Consider the following 17,381-nt stretch of genomic DNA (forward strand, 5'->3'; position numbering starts at 1 on the left):
TTCAGCCCTCTTATACCTGAATATAAATGAACTTGAGGGCTGAAAAGACGTGACGAGTACGGTTTATCCCATGATCTAGATAACTCGTTATGAAGATCAGGAAAAAAGGGAAGGCCCTGTGGTGGAGGTGATGTAGCTGAAGAAAGGAAACGCTCGTCTAATTTACTTTTGGGACGAGCACCCCTTTTCTCAGCTGGCCATTCAATATTTAACTTTTCTACAGCCCTAGACATCACATCCACCAGCTCCTCATATGCTGGGGAAACAGGTGGCGAATCTCTTTCCCCAGTGTGTGTGCTTATACTCTCCATACTCATCGCATCAACCTCCTCAGAGGAAGAGCAATGAAGTAATGGAGGGCTCTCTCCCCGGGCGGAAGAAGCCGCAGAGCGGGCTTCCGACACCGGGGGGAGAGCACTGGATCCTCCGGGTAAGGAAGGAGAAAAGGCCCTCGGACCCGTCTCCAACCCCTCCAAAAGATCCTTTTGCGATCCCCAGGAATGCATTCTCCGTGCTGCCTCGGCAACAGCGGGTCCTGCACCCTGAGAATCGCGAACCTGACCACTCTCGTCAAAGAGTGACAGGCGAGAACGGAGCATTCGAAGCGGAAGCATCTCGCAATGCTGGCACTCAGCCCCCTCGAAGGCTGAGACCGCATGCTCCACTCCCAAACAAATAACACAAAGCTCGTGTGTGTCCCCACCCGTTAAATAACGCGGGCAGGGAGAAGCACACTGCTTGTACATTTGTTTCGCCATAACTCTTCCAATATAAATGCAACAGACAACAATAAATAGACAGAGACAGAGTAACACAGATCGCTTGCTGAGACACAGAAGCTAATGCCGGTTTTCACCGGATGTGCTTTTATCCCTTCCTGGTCATGACGTCACCCGCCCGTGACGCTCATTCTTTCCATTGGACTAGTTGACATTTATGCTCAGACGCATTCACGCTGGGGGCGTTCCCAAAGCGTCGATGACGCATCGCGAGTTCCCTCGAAAGGGAACTTCAATGTTTGTGATATCAACTTCAAATTTGGAACACAACTTGCTTAGATATATGGCTTTGACTTTGTCATTTTTAGGCTGAAAACTATATTAATTTATATTTATTATTTATTTTTATAAAAGATATTTTATTATATTTTCATAACAATAAACTTAAATTTCAATAACTTTTATATAATTTAATTCTATTAATTTATTCCACTTTAGCAATAATCTGCCAAGTGTCTTCTTTTAAAAGAGACCAACCGTAAGTCTTTAGTCCAAAGGGTTCATGAATTACAACCGTTTAAGTTTGGGTAGTGCATTTTGCATAAGTGCATAAGTACAAAGTACAATCGTTGCTAAGTCTGCAGTCTGAACTGTTTACCTCAGAGCGTCCGTTAATTGAATGAATTGAGAATATCACCTGAAAATCCGATAACATCAGCAATTTTCATTCAACCTGCTGATTTCTATAAATTAATTTAAAACTAAATGTATATTGCAGCACAGGGCGAAGTCAGTATACATAACGACGATTTGAGACAAATAAATGTAAATTTAATATAAAACAATGTAAATGGTGCCCTGTGGCGTGGCAGGATTTTGAACAGCGTCCTGAGCCGATGCCGTCGCTGTGCTTCTCGTTTGGTGTGCGACCCCCTTTAGACATATGGTAATATAGTAGGCTAATTCTTAAATTAACTGATTTGTTAAACACATTCGAATTATGAATAAAACGTATTATAATGTGGTAACCTCCGACTGTCATGCTTTCCGTCTATCAGCCTATGCTATTTGGATCGTTATCTCTAGGCCTACACTCAATGAACAACATCTCAACACTAAATTAAAGGCCTGTCTCAAATACATGCCGGTGCAGTTCGGCGATTTGGGAAAATAAAAGCCCGGGCTATTATTTGAAATTTTACGGTACTCTTAGAGGCCATCTATCAATAGACTCAATCAAAACTACATTAAATTCACCTCCTATTATTAAACAAGCATCAGGAAATTTGGATAGCCGATGTATGAGTCTTTCCTCCAACAAACATAATTGTCAGTTATGATTGGTTTTGGCTTTGTTTTCTATCAGTCTGTTTAATCACCATTGTGCCTGTGTTCATTTGTTCTCCTTTTCCCGCCATAATTAGTTAACATGGTTGATCATCACAGCTGTTCATTATTTAGTTCATCATCATGTGTATGTAAATTCCTTCTCTAATTCATGGTCTGGTATTGTTTGTGCATTTCACAGTTTCCAGTTCTTATCGAGTCGTTATTTATACCTTCCTCTTCATCCTTGGACTTAAACCGTTACACTAATAAGTGGTCATTATCAGATTTACAGTTATATCCATAAACATTATCTTTTCAGGAAACAGATGGTGAATTCACAATCAGACAGTTCATTAAAAAGCTTGAATGCACAAGGTGAGTATTTCAGCAAACCAAAACTGAGAAGAAAATGAAGAGTGCACGGCCAGGTCATTCACACCAAAAACACACTCTCACAAACACGTACTTGCGTACACACACACACACGTACCATTGTGTCACTGTATTCAATGAATTGAGATGTTTCTTTCTCTTACAGGTCTAGAAGGTGAACAAGGGAAACTGGAGAAAACTAAGCATACACACAGTCTGAATGCAAAACTTCACCTCCAAAAATTATTTCTCAGCCCCGCTGAGAGTTCTGATCCATGAGACGGCTGAATATCACTATCCCACTGAGATCTCCACAGGTTTACATCTGAAGCAATAGAGTGAGATTCTTGAAAACATACAAAATCATTATTGAATCGTTTACTTAACAAAAACAAGGCCTTACTTTTAACATTTTCGCTTAACCCCTGGCACAACATAATAGAAAGTGACAAACAACTAACTCAAAAACAACAAAATAACAAAAACTGATGAGAAGTTCGGATCATTTTACTGACTCGGGTCTTTGAGTCTCATTCAGTAAAATGAACAAATCCTTTTTCAAGTAATTTTGTTCATTTCAGCAGAATATACACATTCCCACACATCAACTATGCAAACATTGATCACATTTAAAATAAGGGAAAAAACTGTAATGCAGTCAAGGCCAAATATATATATGTATACTTTTTTACTATTCTGTTTTTTTTTTCTTCTACATTTGTAGATAAGCTGCATGTTAAAAATATCTGTAACCTGGAACTTCTATTTTCTCAATGTAAAATTAAATACAATTGAATTCACAAATAAAAAAACTAAATTCACAAACAAATTATTTACAGTTAATTATACATATTTGTGATTACACTTTAATATTAATGCGTCAACTGTTGTAACCTGGAACTGTTGTATATTCTCAATGTAAAAGAAAAGAAAAATTAGATCACAAATAAAAGAAAAAAATCACACACTCGTGTCATTATCTGACCGGTGTTTCGGCCAGAAAGCAGGATCTTCACTCATTAAAACTATCTGCTATTCACACCTGTGTGCTGTTAATGTACATCGATCCGATTGAGCTCGATCCGAATGAAATTTCGATTGGGTTGAAAGGGGCGGTTTATTCCTTTTCTAATCCGATCGAGAGGACATTTAAAACACATGATCGGATTGAAAACCTTAACTGAAAGGAAGTGTCGACGAACTGCTCGAGCAGATGTAATAATAACGTTAAAACCTTAATGGTTATAGACAGGCCATATAATATATGATAGAAAACTAATAAGTTATATATGATTTAGGCTTCTTGGTATTTGTCGGGGCCCCCTAATTATCCGGGGCCCTTAGCGGCTGCTTACCTCGCTTATTGGTTAAGTCCATGAGTCTATGTGATACACAGGTATACGCCGTATTCCCACTATGGACAGGTCAAGCATTTCCATAAGTATATGTAAAAACTTTGTTTTGTGACAGAACTTTCACACTTGCATTCATAAATAAATTCACCCTGTCAGTGTAGCGAAGCGACACGGATCGAATCACGAAATCCAGTTTAGATGATAATTTAGATGGAATAATTTAATTTAGTTTTCAAAACATTTTGGAGTTGCTAAGATAAAAGTGTTAAAGCATTAAAGGAATAGTTCACCCAAAAATATACATTCTGTCATCATTGATTTACCTTCATGTAGATTTAAATCTGTATTTTTCTTCATTTCTTTCGTTTGTGGAACAAAGAAGATATTTTGAAGAATGTTGGCAACCAATCAGAGAGACACTGACATATTTCTCAAAATATCTAGTGTTTCCACAGAAGAAAGTCGTACATGTTTGGAATGACATGAGGAAGAGTAAATGATGACAATTTACATTTTATTTTGGGTGAACTATTCCTTTAAATATACATTGTGGCATCATGAGAGGGCGTGTTCTGGAGGGCAGATACATTGCCCTCAGATGGCTGGAGCAAGATGGCCGTCTGTTAAGGACTACAAAACCCAGGCTGCCTGAGAGTACAGCTGCAGCTAATGAGACCAGCAGCAGGCTCTAATAGTGGGTGGAAGAAACTGTTGATTGGGGTGTGTGTGGCTGGAGAAAGGACACATACCTCTGTGAAACAAAGAAGATTAAGTTACTTTTGAGCTGAAGAGATGTAAGTTGTAAACCCTTTTGTTTAATTATTAAACACACCTACATACTGAAGAGACTGTTGAAGTGGTGTTTACTGGGAACTTGCACACACTAAAGATCCTGAACCTCTCATGCTGTCACAACATACAATGGGAACATTTCTTTCTTTATATATTAGACCAGCGTGGTTTCTTCTCAAACAAATCTGAAAATTGCTCGTATGCTTTTATGTTTAACATCTAGAACGTCTAATACTTTTTTAAGCATCATAATGGATTAAAATATGTAGCTGGATCTCTCTGGATCTGCTTATGTAGCTTCAATAATACTCATAACAAGCAAGTGAACTTTTCAAACAAAAATTGTTGCTCTTAAATGTATATTTATAATTTTATTTACATGTGAATGCAAATGTGGTGAAAGAGATCATCATTTCTAAATAAAATGCATTATACGATCTAGACCACAGCAACTGAAAGGTACATAATAGTAAAAATGTTTAGTTGGTCTGTAGAGAAGAGACTCCATCCACAGAACAAAGACAATATACTGTATATCTGTGCATTAGCAACAGACACACACATAGCTAACTTAATATAAAATAAAACAGAATAACAAAAATAAACATATATTCTGTGCATAAAATGTAGGCGAGATAATGTAAAAAAAAAAATATATATATATATATATATATACATTTTCTTAACATAGAAATTTCATTGTAGACTTTATATCATATGATACATTTATGATTAGAAAATTTTAATAATTATGTACGAGTTTAATCCAAACATTAATATATTTGTAGGCCTTAAACTGAAGAGCTTGAAGATTTCTGCTGAGACTCATCTGAGCTGCTTCCTCTGTTCCACCTTTAAATAAAACTAAACCATCATTTGGATGAATACTAAACCAACATTAATCATTCAATATAACATGTTTCTAATACACATGCATTATTTAATTGTTGAGTCTGAGTCTCTTCCACCTGTATGAAACACATTTACACATTAATCACACATTTATTTCTCCTCATAGGCAGTAATGAGGCTCTTCTGTGGATCTCCTGATGGTTACTGATCCTCTCATCTCCGTTTCACAGATTTAAACTGGTGTAAGCGGTTTATTAGGGACGTTTGGTGATCGATCTTCATCTACTCTGTAAGGTGAAACCAGAAGAGAGAACAATCAGTGTTCAGTGGAACAAAGTGAACATTACGTATTTAATGACTTTCCATTATCTTGCAGAGATATTTCTAAAACAATATTTGAGTTTTAAGGATAACACATTTAAAACATGAATGAGGTTCATATGTGTGCGTGTTTGTGTTGGTGTTGGTGTGACTGCAGAAGGACCTGCGACTCCTATTGAGTCACTGTAAAGGAGAAACACACGCTGATGAGTGTACGGCGTAAAGGAGAAACACACGCTGATGAGTGTACGGCGTAAAGGAGAAACACATGCTGATGAGTGTACGGCGTATAGAATAAACCACAGGGAGCAAATACAAATGTTATTTTTAGTTAAAAGCTTTCAGTTTAAGTTCCACAAGTTAAAGTCGTTTGTCCTCTAGTTTAAACATGTTTGTAGGCTCTTAGTAAATAACTGAGAGTAAAGTAAGTGTAAAGTAGTGTGACGTGTTGCTTGTCGCAGTAAAAACACACTAGAGACAGAGTCATGTATCATGTGAGCTGGACGCTGTGAGCTGGAGCTGGAACTGCACTGATTTTAGCAGGAGTGCAGCGTTTCCTACAATCTGACCAAGTCTGTTTTCACACTGAAATGATTCACTATTACTGACACAGTTAATAAAGCAGGTGTTGTTGTATAAAGATGTGACAGTGAGCTTTTGTTCCCTTTCCTCCTTTGTGTTAAACATTTTAATCAACTTCACATTTTGTTCTCACACAAACCCTGTGTTGCAACAAAGCTTAATGAGAATTTCCTTTAATTAATGTTTGAAAGGTTTGTTCAGATATCAGAGGTAAATGAAGATCTCTTTAATATCATAAAGTGATGTTTCCTCACCTCAGGACACAGTTTGAGTCTCGTAGCTCGTCTCTGAGCCGCTGCTTTGAGTCTCCTATATTATTGTATCTCAGATCAAGCTCTTCTAAAAACTTCAGTGCTTTTGAGTTAGTCAAAGACTGAGTTAAAGAAGAAACATCTGTAATGCCACAGTCCTGTAGACTAGAAATTCAAACAGAGGAAGATAGATTATCTTACAAACAAATCATTAAGGTGAATAATTTAACACAAATATACTGTGAACTCAGGCTCTTCATGAGATAGTGAGTATAAAGTGTCTTGATTTAAACTGTTAGTGATTTTAAGCATTTTGATTCTTGTATGTGAATGTGACCGACCTCAATCTCTCCAGTTTACAGTGTGAATCCTTCAGTACGTCACATAAGTGCTTCACTCCTGAGTCTCCTAGTTTATTCCAGCTCAGGTTCAGCACTCTCAGGTGTGATGGGTTTGATTTCAGAGCTGAAGTCAGGATGAGACACTGTTTCTCTGTAATACTGCATCTATACAGACTGAATACAGAAAGAGAAAATTACTCAAATCCATGTTAAGTTAATGAGTGAGTTAAAAGCATCATTAAAAAACGCCATACAGTCACTAATAAACCAGCAAAATCATGGAAACTTAATGATATGAATAATCCAAGACAGGAGCATTTGAGGAAACTAGTAACAATTCAAGTCTGGATCCATCCTCGTTTACAACCTCTAAATACACATTTTGCTTAATAAATTAAGATTTAGTGAAAAGTACCATTAGTCCAGTATAACTGTAACTCTGTTTTTAGTCTGTTATCACTTCTGTATTGTTTCAAAGCTAAGATTTGTCAGATTTCAGCATATGAAACAATTTTATAGCCACAAAGTTTTAAATGCTTCAAAGTTTAATGCTCTTTCTACTGAAACACATACAAATCTGTTAACTAATAGTATTTCTGAATCTTTCTTCAAATGGAGAAACACCAGAAAGTGCAGTGCTATAAATGATTAGACTTGAGTCCAGTTGCCTTAAAATAAAATAAACAGTAAACTTTAATCACACTGTAACTGCTGTACAGTATAATGATACTAACTGTAGTTTCTCCAGCTTGAATTGTGGGTTCATCAGTAGATCACTGACGTTTTTCACTCCAGAGTCTCCTAGTTTATTCACGCTCAGGTTCAGCTCTCTCAGGTGTGATGGGTTTGATTTCAGAGCTGAAGTCAGAGCAGAACAACCTTCATCTGTCATACAACAGCAGCTTAATCTACATTAGGAGAAATGAGGAACTCTTTATTCTCTTTCATTCAAATATCAAAACCCTTTTTCTTTCTTGTATGTGAATGTTACTGACCTCAATCTCTCCAGTTTACAGGGTGGATCCTTCAGTACATCACATAAGTGCTTCACTCCTGAGTCTTCTAGTTTATTCTCACTCAGGTTCAGCTCTCTCAGGTGTGATGGGTTTGATTTCAGAGCTGAAGTCAGAATGAGACACTGTTTCTCTGTAATACTGCATCTATACAGACTGAAGACAGAAAGAGAAAATGATGATAATGGTGATAGCATAAAATAGTCAAAAGTTTTTGGAACCAAGCTAGCCTTTTTGTTTAGCCCTTGACACATGGGAGGTGTTTCTCTGTGAGGAATATCTTGAGTCCAAAATCAACATAATCCATAGTAAAGTTCAGACTCTAAGCTTTGGAATTACACTAATTTTGTGTTGATCAAGGCAGTAGTTTGAACAATTTGATTATTATCGTCAAGAGTTGATCGAAACGGTTAGATGCATTAAAAAGCAGAGTTTCTAAGCTTTGAAGTGATACATGTTTTGTGTTATTCCATTCAGTGGTTGCTTAGTAATTTGATTATGATTTTTTCATGGAGGGTTATAGGGGTTAAAGAGCTACAGCAGGCAAATAGTCTGTCATTTAGTCTATAGTTCCCATAATCTGCTTGTAATCGTGTCACGCTAGTTCTGTTTGCTGGAAACGGTTTATTCTTTATTTTTATTTTATTTATTTTTTTATCTCTTGTTTATTGCAGCAGCAGATGCAAATCTCATGATATTTCTGCATAACAACATGTACACAATCAGTACATTGTTTCAAGTACTTTAAATGCAATTATTTACTAGTTCAACACCTTATTTTAATATTGACCAATGGCAAAGGCCAGAGGCCTCATTTATAACCGTTGCACAAAACTGGCCCTGAAAGAGGTGTACACCACTTCCAATTAGGGTTGGGTACCGAAATGCGGGGCCAATAGGAACCACTGAATGAAATTACACAAAATATGTATCACTTCAAAGCTTAGAAACTCTATCAATTTTGATCAACTCTTGACAAATTCTGAGTCACCCCTCTAAACCCGGGGTGAACCGCTGGCGACACCACCTAGCTATGAAAAAATTAATAATCAAATTGTTCAAACTACTGCCTTGATCAACACAAAATTAGTGTAATTTCAAAGCTTAGAGTCTGAACTTTACTATGGATTATGTTGATTTTGGACTCAAGATATTCCTCACAGGGAAACAACTATTTTAATAATGCCTTCCAGGTGACAAGGGCTAAACAAAAAGGCTAGCTTGGTTCCAAAAACTTTTGACTATTTTATACTTTCACCACAAAGTTTGATCCAGATGCACATTACATGTAGGGGAATATATATTTCCCTCATACCTTATTTCCTTCCTGAGTTATTAAAGGTCAAATAAGAAAGATATGTAAAATTTCCCTTGAGCACACTTTTTTTGTCTTTTATCAGCAGTGTCTCAGCATGAGATTGTCCAAATGTAATTAAAAAAAAAAATGTATAAAAAGTTTTCTATCAAATGACACCTACCTTTTAACTCTCCCTCATTTTGTTTTGGAGTTTTGAGTCTTTACTTTTGTGTGTTCAAACCGTAAACGGTAGTAACGAGACCAAATAAGAATGAAAATTTCGGTGCCTGATTTCGGTGCCTGACTTTTTTTTAACCCCCTGGTGTTCCGGCATCAACTTGTTGAACTGATAGCGAGAGGGTTAATGAAGATGCCGAAGGTAAAACGCTCCAAGGTTTGGCTGCATTTCACATGTAATGCAGACTCTGCGACATGCAACAAATGCCTTAAAGCAATATCACGCAAGGGAGGTAACACTTCGAATTTAATGAAACATCTGACGAGACATGGAGTGTACTTAAAATCCGAACAATGCACCGTGTTTGACAACCTACGAGACGCAGAGCCAAGCACGTCAACAGCAGCAGCTAGTAATATTTAAGGTGTTGCACTGTTCAGTTCAGGTCATTAGGAAGAGAAAATGGAGATTAGATTACCCTGGTAGTAATCTCTATTAATCTCCAGTATTATTATATTTAAGCAATAAGGTACTCGAGGCTGTGCTGTATCGTGAATAAGTCACGGATGAAGGGCGTTGTTAGGCACGACGCGAACCCCTGCAACCCCTTCAGCCGTGACTTATTCATGATACAGCACAGCCTCGAGTACCTTATTGCTTTTATAAAATGGTTACCACACAATACAAATATTAAAGTAAAAAAATAGGTATTAGTGCAACTTTCATGATGTAAAATCACTAAAAGCCTTCCTTCCGCTAGAAAAAAATAGTCCCTGACCGTGAACAGCAACAACGTTCCAATGTGTAATATGCATGAAAGCTCAAATAAAAACAACGCAGGAACCGTTTTCAAACTTTGTTTAATCTATTTTATTAATGTTTTTAATTTAGTTGCTAGAATGCTGCCTAACAAGATAATTTTTTTTCATTGTTGTTTATTTAAATGTATTTGAACATCTCCGTTTATTGTGCATGCATTAAATATTTGTCTCATTTCCATCAGCTCCACTGTGGTGATACTTGACGCGGTTCTCTTTACTTGGGGCTTAGCCGTTTAATTCTTCTTCTTTATGTTTATGTTGATACGCATGGTTGCGAAGGGTGTTGCGCAGTGATAAATAGAACCGTTGGGTGAAGCGGTCATAGCCGTGTTTTATCGGGCTTTATCGGAACTAACCATTTTATAATGTTTGATACAATATTGTTTTATTTGATATTATGTAAATTTTTATTTTATATTGGTTTATTTATTATTACCATATGTTACTTGTATTTATATTGTTTAAAGATTTAAGTTAATATTGTGTCCAGCTTGGCCCTGCTAATAAAAGGGTATTATTTTTTGACAAGGTGTGTGCGGTTTCGTTTTCTTAAGTACCGGTTCAAGAACCGTTTAAGCACCGGAACCGTTTAAAAAATACAGAGTAGGTACTGGTATCGGATAAAACCCAACCGATACCCAACCCTACTTCCAACCTGTAAATTGTGATTTATAAAAACAAGCTTGACAGGAAAATTTGCGCACATGCACGCAAACTCTGAGCCGTGTGAACGCACATTTGAGACGGAGCAGTTTGGTGTCACCGATGGGGAATTTTTGCGCAGGTTCTGGCGTACGCACCATTTTATAAGTGTTTTTTTTTTTGGCACACGCCATTTTTGGCTTTCGGGCGCACATACACTTTTAGTAAGGATCCTACACACAGTTTTATAAATGAGACCCCAGAAGATGCAATCCTACGGTATAAACAGTGTAACTTGTAAACTTTAATCACACTGTAACTGCTGTACAGTATAATGATACTAACTGTAGTTTCTCCAGCTTGAATTGTGGGTTCATCAGTAGATCACTGAGGTTTTTCACTCCAGAGTCTCCTAGATTATTCCCGCTCAGGTTCAGCTCTCTCAGGTGTGATGGGTTTGATTTCAGAGCTGAAGTCAGGATGAGACTCTGTTTCTCTGTAATACTGCATCTATACAGACTGAAGACAGAAAGAGAAAATGACTTAAATCCATGTTCAGTTCATGTGTGAGTTAAATGCATCATTAATAAATGCCATACAGTCACTAATACACCAGCAAAATCATGGAAACTTAATGATATGAATAATCCAAGACAGGAGCATTTGAGCACTAGCGGAGCTAGGGGGTGGCCACCCTTGGTCTAAGCTTGGCCACCCCTCTCACAACTGCTGTTTCTGTCTCTTTTTTATTGACAAGAATTGCGTTTTTCAAAACGCAGAACCCTGTCTTTAAGACCACAAAAAACATGAGACTTTTCAGACGCGCAATCCAACTTCACCTCAGAGGCAGGTGCCAGTCAAACGAGTGCGGAAATGTGCAGATGCCGAATGAGCTTCAGCAGAACATCAAACAGTGATATGTGCATAGTAAATATAGAGTCAATCTTTCTCAACTGGTGGGTTGCAAGACCGTTTTGAGTGAGTCGCATAGTGTGCAGTCAAAGCAACAACAACGTAATTTTTTTTATGCTACTTTAGAAGATGTTTATTTTAGAAGATGTGTGTGAAAGCTTGTGACACTTCTGTCAGATGCTGAGAAAAGCACGTTGTCCTTATTCAGTTGGCTATCTTCGGTAAGATGAGATGTTGTCAGGCCAAATGTCAGTAAAACTCAGAAAAACGTATCGGTTACCTAACGTAACCTTGGTTCTCTCTAGAAGAGGGAACGAGTATTGCGTAAGTTAGCTTACGCTACGGGTAAAGTCATCTTTTCTCGAGCTATGAAGCCAAAAAAATATCCTTAATTTTGTATTTATTGTCAACGCAGTGCAGCAGCTAGCAGACCTAGAGCAGGCTGTCTAGCGTGCTCATTGGCTGCCCTGCGGCAACTGCAGCAGCCTACCACTGAGCCCGGCGTGACGTCACGCCCAATCATCGTGGCGTCATTGTGTCTTCTACTGGCATATCCAGGACATCTGATGGATGCATGGCAAGCAGAGATTCACTTATGTTGGAACCAGTTTTCAGTTTTTTCTGCTTGGGTGAGTCTTGATCTGATCCTTTCTTGTCTCTTCCATTAGATCCCCTCTTGTCTTTTATATTCTTATCCTTTCGAGATTGCTTTTCATCAGAGCTATCCGGGCTACCTGAGTCCAGTTTTTCCTGCAGATCATTCTCGAAGCGTGCAAGATCAGCATCCAACCGCGCCATACGCGCGGCCGACAAAGGCAGACGTGGTCCTGCAGGCTGTTGACGGGAGGGCAGACTTTGAGCGCCATCTCGCGGAGGGCGGACAAAGGTGCACTGCAACCACCTCCTCCACAGGTGGGATAGAGGTGTATCCCTTCTCGGCTTGGGACTTGAGAGCGACGCGGAGACGTGAGAGTGGAGCCTCGTGGAGAATGGTGCATTCCACGATTTAGCCAGCTCCATGTGGAGTTCTGGCAGAAATGTGCCAGCCCGCTCGCGGCGGTCAGGCAGCCTATATGTCACGGTGAATCAGGGTTGTCTACGGGCACTGATTCCCTGGCTGGCTCAAGACTGGTATCTCGAGGGCGTGAGTTTGGGTGTGATTTCCACTTGGAAGGTGGTTTTCACAGATGCCTCCAGCCAAGGTTGGGGAGCGTTACACGAGTGCAAGCCTGTCTCTGGCCTCTGGTTGAGCACGGAGCAGAGCTTACACATCAACTGCTTGGAAATTAAAGCAGTTTGTCTGGCCCTCAAAGCATTTCTGCCAAACATCAGGGGATCATAGGTGCTAGTCCGGATGGACAATACATCTGTGGTGTCATACATACACTCACCGGCCACTTTATTAGGTACACCTGTCCAACTGCTCGTTAACACTTAATTTCTAAGCAGCCAATCACATGGCGGCAACTCAGTGCATTTAGGCATGTAGACATGGTCAAGACAATCTCCTGCAGTTCAAACCGAGCATCAGTATGGGGAAGAAAGTTGATTTGAGTGACTTTGAACGTGGCATGATTGTTGGTGCCAGAAGGGCTGGTCTGAGTATTTCAGAAACTGCTAATCTACTGGGATTTTCACGCACAACCATCTCTAGGGTTTACAGAGAATGGTCAGAAAAAGAAAAAACATCCAGTGAGCGGCAGTTCTGTGGGGGGAAATGCCTTGTTGATGCCAGAGGTCAGAGGAGAATGGCCAGACTGGTTCGAGCTGATAGAAGGGCAACAGTGACTGAAATAACCACTCGTTACAACCGAGGTATGCAGCAAAGCATTTGTGAAGCCACAACACGCACAACCTTGAGGCGGATGGGCTACAACAGCAGAAGACTCCACCGGGTACCACTCATCTCCACTACAAATAGGAAAAAGAGGCTACAATTTGCAAGAGCTCACCAAAATTGAACAGTTGAAGACTGGAAAAATGTTGCCTGGTCTGATGAGTCTCGATTTCTGTTGAGACATTCAGATGTTAGAGTCAGAATTTGGCGTAAACAGAATGAGAACATGGAACCATCATGCCTTGTTACCACTGTGCAGGCTGGTGGTGGTGGTGTAATGGTGTGGGGGATATTTTCCTGGCACACTTTAGGCCCCTTAGTGCCAATTGGGCATCGTTTAAATGCCACGGCCTACCTGAGCATTGTTTCTGACCATGTCCATCCCTTTATGGCCACCATGTACCCATCCTCTGATGGCTACTTCCACCATGTCACAAAGCTCTAATCATTTCAAATTGGTTTCTTGAACATGACAATGAGTTCACTGTACTAAAATGGCCTCCACAGTCACCAGATCTCAACCCAATAGAGCATCTTTGGGATGTGGTGGAACGGGAGATTCGCATCATGGATGTGCAGCCGACAAATCTGCGGCAACTGTGTGATGCCATCATGTCAATATGGACCAAACTCCCTGAGGAATGCTTCCAGCACCTTGTTGAATCTATGCCACGAAGAATTGAGGCAGTTCTGAAGGCAAAAGGGGGTCCAACCCGTTACTAGCATGGGGTACCTAATAAAGTGGCTGGTGAGTGTAAATCGCCAGGGCGGCGTCAGGTCGGGCAGCCTGTACGCCCTGGTGAGAGATCTCCTTATTTGGGCACAAGCCAATCTGAGATCCCTGAGAGCAGCACATATCCCAGGCATCCTCAACACGGGTGCGGATATGCTGTCACCTCCCCTAGGCGAGTGGTCCCAGAATCCTCAGACGGTGCGCCTGACATGGAAAGTGTTTGGCGAGGCCGAAATCGACCTCTTTGCCTCAAAGAACAACACTCATTGCACAGTGTTCTTCCCGAAAAACAGGGATGCGTTGGCCCAACCGCCCCCTTTATGCATTTCCCCCTGTCTCAATGATACCCCAGGTTATCGAGCGGGTCAGGGAGAGCAGATGCCCAGTCCTCCTGGTAATCCAGACCGTGGTTTCCGGAGCTGGTTCAGATGGTGGACAAAGTCCCCTGGCCGATTCCGTTGAGGAAAGACCTCCTCACGTAGGCGGAAGGGACGATATGGCACCCACGCCGCGATTTATGGGCTCTCCATGTGTGGCCCCTCAATGGGTACCCAGGGACCTTCCTGAGAAGGTCCTAAGCACGATCAATGAAGCCAGGGCCCCTTCTACTATGCGCCTGTATGCTTCTAAATGGTCAGTGTTTTCCAGCTGGTGTTTGGACAAACGATTTGAACCTGTGTCATGCGAGGTACCAGTGGTGCTCTCCTTCCTACAAGAGCTATTATAAACGGGCAGGACCCCGTCCACGCTCAAAGTGTATGTGGCAGCCATAGCAGCTTATCATGCTCCGGTGGCTGACCGGTCACTAGGAAAAAATGACTTGGTGGTACAGTTTCTGAAAGGAGCCAGGAGGCTTAACCCCTCCAGACCTCCATCTGTTCCGTCTTGGGATCTCTCCACGGTCCTTAGGGCCCTGAAGGGCCCACCGTTTGAACCGCTTCAGTCGGCTGATCTCAAAATACTCTCGCTAAAGACTGCTCTCCTGCTGGCACTAGCATCTATCAAGCGAGTTGGAGATTTGGATGTGCTCTCTGTGAGCCCCTCTTGTTTGGAGTTTGGTGTTGGCGACTCGAAGGTCGTTCTGAAACCCAGACACGGCTATGTGCCTAAAGTGCTTTCAACTTCGTTTAGAGCACAGGTGATCACTTTATTGGCCCTTCCCCCTTCCTCAGAGGATGGGGAGGTTAATCTACTCTGTCCTGTCAGAGCACTGAGAATTTATCTATTTACCGTTCTCGAAAAGGGAACGTACTCGGTTACTAACGTAACCTCGGTTCCCTGAGAGTAAGGGAACGAGTATTGCGTAGCCGGCCGCACTGAGTAGCATGGCAGTATGTCGCTTCAGTCGATGTAACCCCCACTGCATATAGCTATGCAATACTCGTTCCCTTACTCTCAGGGAACCGAGGTTACGTTAGTAACCGAGTATGTGTGAATGTCCGCTGCGATATCTTGTTCTTTTAACAGTCAAGGGGTTTTCCGTGCCCTAATCATTTATCAGTTGCGTCTTGCTTTTCCGTGTTCACAAGTTTGAGTCCTTTCAATATAAAAGTCTTCACTACTGACTGACTCACTCATAAAGAGTCTTTGCCGCCATCTAATGGCGAAAATATGTATGTAACTTCTGTTGCTGTTTACGGTCAGGGACTATTTTTTCCAGTGGAAGGAAGGCTATTTTTTTGTGATTTTACTTCATGCAAGTTGCATGGATAGATATTTGTATTGTGTGGTAACCGTTTTATAAAAGCAATAACGTACTGGAGGCTAGTGCTGCATGGTGAATAAGTCACGGCTGACTCCGCTTCCCGTCGAGCCTAACAACGCCCTTCAGCCGTGACCTATTCACCATACAGAACAGCCTCGAGTACCTTATTGCTTACACACAGATTCTGCTTAATAAATTAAGATTTAGTGAAAAGTACCATTAGTCCAGTATAACTGTAACTCTGTCAGAATAATTTACTGTCATTTGTTACTCTGTTTTCAGTCTTATATAACTTCTGTATTATTTCAAAGCAAAGATTTGTCAGATTTCAGTATATAAAACAATTTTATGGCCACATAGTTTCAAATGCTTTAATGCTCTTTCTACTGATACACATAACAAGCGGTTAACTAATAGTATTTCTGAATCTTTCTTTAAATGGAGAAACACCAGAAAGTGCAGTGCTATAAATGATTAGACTTGAGTCCAGTTGCCTTAAAATAAAATAAACAGTAAACTTTAATCACACTGTAACTGCTGTACAGTATAATGATACTAACTGTAGTTTCTCCAGCTTGAATTGTGGGTTCATCAGTAGATCACTGAGGTTTTTCACTCCAGAGTCTCCTAGTTTATTCCAGCTCAGGTCCAGCTCTCTCAGGTGTGATGGGTTTGATTTCAGAGCTGAAGTCAGAGCAGAACAACCTTCATCTGTCATACAACACCAGCTTAACCTTTATTAGAGAGAGAGAGAGAGAGAGAGAGAGAGGGGGGGGGGGGGGAGACCTTTAACACACCTTAATTTATAATTACACTGTATAGACATACCTCAACCAATATTTAACTGTAACACATCCTTTATATTTTCAAAAAAAGAAGAAAAAAACCCCTAACCTTTGTACAATTTTGTTATTTAGATAAAAAAACATTTAATTAATTTGAAAAAATAATAATGAATAAAAAAAAATATCATACAAATCTATTTTCTCAAATGTACATACATAAACATATATCCACCACACAAAAACATTCATACATTCACAAATTTAGGAAATTATTAAATAAAATTTTAACAATCACAAAAACTCATCATAAACTTAATACCAGCTCATTTTCATAATCCACTGTGGACAAAACATCATTCAAAACCCAAATTTCAATAAATCAGTCCAGATTATTCATCAGTTTAAAATATGCAAACTCTGCCTCAACTCTAATTACTATAAGGAGGACCTATAGTACACCACAGGATCTACTTCCCCTTCTCCTTTCAGTGTTCTTTCCCGTGTTAACAATATTGCCATCTTTGCTCCTCCTTCCACAAAATAA

General features: G+C 40.0%; 1 protein-coding gene across 1 annotated transcript in view; it reads right to left on the bottom strand.

Annotated features, from left to right (window-relative positions):
• Positions 1-17,381, bottom strand: part of LOC130076441 (protein NLRC5-like) — a 195,469-nt gene that overhangs the window by 151,759 nt on the left and 26,329 nt on the right. The window contains exons 7-11 of the mRNA XM_056241518.1: positions 16,613-16,786; positions 11,211-11,384; positions 7,910-8,083; positions 7,649-7,822; positions 6,915-7,088 (exon numbers count right to left, since the gene is read on the bottom strand). Of these exons, the coding sequence (XP_056097493.1) occupies positions 6,915-7,088; positions 7,649-7,822; positions 7,910-8,083; positions 11,211-11,384; positions 16,613-16,786 (870 nt within the window). The remainder of the gene's footprint in view (positions 1-6,914; positions 7,089-7,648; positions 7,823-7,909; positions 8,084-11,210; positions 11,385-16,612; positions 16,787-17,381) is intronic.

The sequence above is a fragment of the Rhinichthys klamathensis genome, unplaced genomic scaffold, assembly GCF_029890125.1.
Source record: "Rhinichthys klamathensis goyatoka isolate OS25496 unplaced genomic scaffold, OSU_Roscu_1.1 h1tg000652l_1, whole genome shotgun sequence".
NCBI lineage: Eukaryota > Metazoa > Chordata > Actinopteri > Cypriniformes > Leuciscidae > Rhinichthys > Rhinichthys klamathensis.